Here is a 3,875-nt window from a genome sequence, read left to right on the forward strand (position 1 = left end):
GTAAAGAGCTGTTTATATATGCACACACGTAAGTGTAAGCATAGGTGTATACATGAGTTTGCATACATAGGTGACCATACATGTGTAGTATGTATTTACATATTTTTATTTATATTTCATACAATGCCCCAAAAGGATTTGGGGTATTCAGCTCATTACCTAAAGTTTCATCCTGAACTAAAAATAAAAATAGCTGATATGCATGGAAGAATCAGAACATACCTAAGGATACAAAGTGGAGTGGGGAAAGGGGGATGGGGGGGTCAGAGATAACTGGGGGGATAGTGTGATACACCACATCAATGGAATGAAGGACAAAACCTGAATGATCATCTCAATAGACACAGAAGAAGCATTTGACGAAATTCAAAATCCTGTCATGATAAAAGCTCTCAACAAAGTAGAAGGAATTAGAAGGAATTTACATCAACAAAATAAAGGCCACATATGATAAGCCCAGAGCTAACATCATACTCAATGGTGGAAACTTAAAAGCATTTTCTCCAAAATATTTGCACTCCCATGTTTATTGCAGCACTATTCAAAATAGCCAAGATAGGGAATCAATCTAAGTGTCCATCAAGGGGCTGGCCTGTGACTCACTTGGGAGTGTGGGGTGCTGAAAACACCAAGGCCATGGGTTCAGATCACTATATAGGGTTGGCTGGTTAGCTCACCTGGGAGAGTGTGATGCTGACAACACCAAATCAAGGGTTAAGATCCCCTTACTGGTCATCTTTTTAAAAAAAAAAAAAAAAAAAGAACCTTCCAGTAATAGACATATGAACTCTAATTCAAGGGGTGGGGAGATCTAATGTCCGCATACTTCAAGACATTATAACACTCAAATAAAATGATATGGACACCAAAAATTGCACATTTACACCAAAGAATTACTGAAAGAAAAAAAAAGCATGCCTTCAAAAAGCACATCTTACTCTAACATAAATAACGACATCCCAGAGTCCCTTGAGTAGTTTTATTTCTTTGCGACACTGCTTCATCTGCTTGTACTCTGGTAGAGCCACTTCAAAAAGACGAGCAGATTCTTGCATCTGCAACATTTCTTCTTCTAATGCCTCAAGCTCTTGATTTGTCTAAGGAGAGAACATACACACCTGCATACAAACTACCAGAGAGAGAGAAGCCACATAGTTCTGTAGCTCTGGTTATTTCAACAGTTCAAACTTTGATTTAAAGATTTAAAAAAGAAAATAAAAAGAAATGTACAGTGTAATTATTGGTAAAAATGTAGAAGGTGTTACATGAGCAAACTCACAGCTACTCAAAACGTGAGAGTAGACTGTTAATGAATACAATAATGTTACCAATATTCTCCGTATGTACATATTTCAGCAAGATTTCCATGAGTATCTATGAATGCAATTTTTCCTCTTGATTTTCAATGTATAGCTGGGAGCAAAAGGTGAGGTTCTAGAAACTTCCATGTAAAAATAAATTACTAATGACTTAGTTAAAAAAAAAAGGAACTTTCAGATTTAAAAAATACCTAGAGGTTATTAATAGCATAAAATGCACTCAAGAGAATTTGTAAAATAAAACACTGGAGCTAGTCACAGCCTGGTATGGAAATTTCACCATATAATTATTTTTACCAAGGCTCACCTATCACCCCACCTATCACCCCAACCCAAAAAATTGACTATTTTTTTTCTTTCTTGATGGACTAACTCTTAGTGTTAGTTTAACAAAGTTGTATATTTACATGGGAAAAGTTTAAGGAGCACGCAAGAGCTGGTAGGGCAGGGAGACCATCTCCCAGGTTCACTCTGCAGTGCTATTTCTGTAATTCTCAATTCTGTTCTTAAGCCGCTCTTTGTTAACTGATCAAGTTTAGACATTACACTAGGTTACCACCTTTGCAATACATGGATTTGACTTTGTTTTTCCCTTTTATATTTACTCCCATCCTCCTCCCAATATCCAACAATTATAGTACTTTAGCTCTTTTGATTTTCTTTTTAACTTTAAACACCCGTACTTAATCCTTTTGTATTCCATCAACTTTCAACTGTCTTTTTTTAATTGACAAACAAAAATCATATATTTTTATGTACAACATGATGTTTTGAAATATGTAAACATTGTGGAATGACTCAGACAAGCTAATTAACATATGCATCACCTTACATACCTCATTACCTCACATTCTTTGTGGTGAGAACACATAAAATCTACTTCTAGCAATTTTCAAAATATAACACTTTGTTATTAACTACAGTCACCATGTTGTGCAATAAATAGATCTTTTGAACTTGTTCCTTCTATCTAACTGAAATTTTGTATCCTTTGACCGACATCTCTCCAAGCCCAACTGTCTCTATGTAAACAAGAACATTAGCACTATGTAAACAAGAACATTAGCACTCTGCTTTTATTTTTATGTTATACCCTTACAAACAAGAACTGCAATTCTTTGACTTAGTTTTACAGATGTTTTATTCTGAAAAATTTCAAACATGTGAAAGGATATACATATACACACACAACTCACATGTGTGCACCCCATCCAGTTTAGGAAATACCACTAACAACCTTTAATGCCTTTCTCGATTTTATCCCTCTCCCTCCTACAAATTTAACCACCAAACCTACATTTTTACTTAGTAGTCTCCTGATTTTTACATTTTCAACACATATGTATGTATTGCTAAGTGCTAAAATGTTAAAATTTATGTTTTTAAAATATATAGTTTTATACTGCATATATATTAAGACATTTCAATTACCATTCTTGAGGTACACCTATATATTCATGATGATGTGTGTGAAGTTCATGCATCTCCACTACTGTATGCTACCACGTTGTCTGAACATACTACAATTTATTTATTTATTTATTTTTTATTTTATTTTTTCCTTTTTGTCTTTTTTCGTGACCGGCAACGGATCGCAACCCTCAGTGTCGCGCCCGTACCGGACCGGGACCAGCCACGGGATCGCAACCCTCGGTGTTGCTCCCGCCCCTCACTCAGCTAGTGAGCAGCCGGTCTGTATGTGGGATCCAAACCCTCGGTGGGAGCGCCACCGTGCTTCCCAAGCGGCGCACTATAGCAGTGCGCCACCGGGCCGGCCCTGAACATACTACAATTTATTTACTCCTCTTCTGATGGTCTTTTAGGCTTTTCCTGTATTTCACCATTAGCACTAACGCTAGTAGGAATTTTCACGTTCTCTAGCGCATAATGTTTTATGTAGAGTTTTTGTTATCCTTTAATGGGTTAAAAATATCTTCCAAGAGTTTATATCATGAATGAATGTTGAATGATATCTAAAGATTTTTTGGTATTTCTTGAGATGATCATATGATTTTTCTCTTCTTAATCTGTTAACATGATGATTTATATTAAGTCACACTTGTTTTCTTGGTATAAACTCAACTTGCTTATAAATTGGTACGATTTCATTTTGTTTTGTTTAGCACTTTTGCATCTATATGTATGTGAAAAAGACTGACCTATAATTTCTCCTTTCTCATACTTCTCTTTTATGAAAAGTAGATGTAGTTTGTAGAATACTTTTTGAGTGTTCATTCTTCTAGTTTCTAGAATCATATGAATGAAATCTGTTTCATAAAAGCTTCTTGGAATTTACCTGTAAGGCCACCAGGGCCTATTAGTCTGTTTGAAAATTTTTTAAAAACTGCTAGTTAAATTTTTTTCCTACTGGTTAATTTTTAATAGTTATATGACTGTTCACGTTTACTATGTCTTGAAACAGTTCTGGTAAGTTATATTTTTCTTTTTTTTTTTGTTTTGTCTTTTGTCTTTTTCCGTGTCCGGCAACGGATCGCAACCCTCAGTGTTGCCCCCGCACCGGACGGGGGACCGGCAACGGGATTGCAACCCTCGGCG

The 3,875-nt window shown here is 35.8% G+C and overlaps 1 protein-coding gene across 1 annotated transcript in view; it reads right to left on the reverse strand.

Moving 5' to 3' along the window:
- Positions 1–3,875, reverse strand: part of DNAH11 (dynein, axonemal, heavy chain 11) — a 364,599-nt gene that overhangs the window by 291,536 nt on the left and 69,188 nt on the right. The window contains exon 25 of the mRNA XM_008573669.1: positions 939–1,097. Coding sequence (XP_008571891.1) covers positions 939–1,097 — 159 coding nt within the window. The remainder of the gene's footprint in view (positions 1–938; positions 1,098–3,875) is intronic.

This window comes from Galeopterus variegatus, unplaced genomic scaffold (genome assembly GCF_000696425.1).
Source record: "Galeopterus variegatus unplaced genomic scaffold, G_variegatus-3.0.2 Scaffold949, whole genome shotgun sequence".
Classification (NCBI taxonomy): Eukaryota; Metazoa; Chordata; class Mammalia; order Dermoptera; family Cynocephalidae; genus Galeopterus; species Galeopterus variegatus.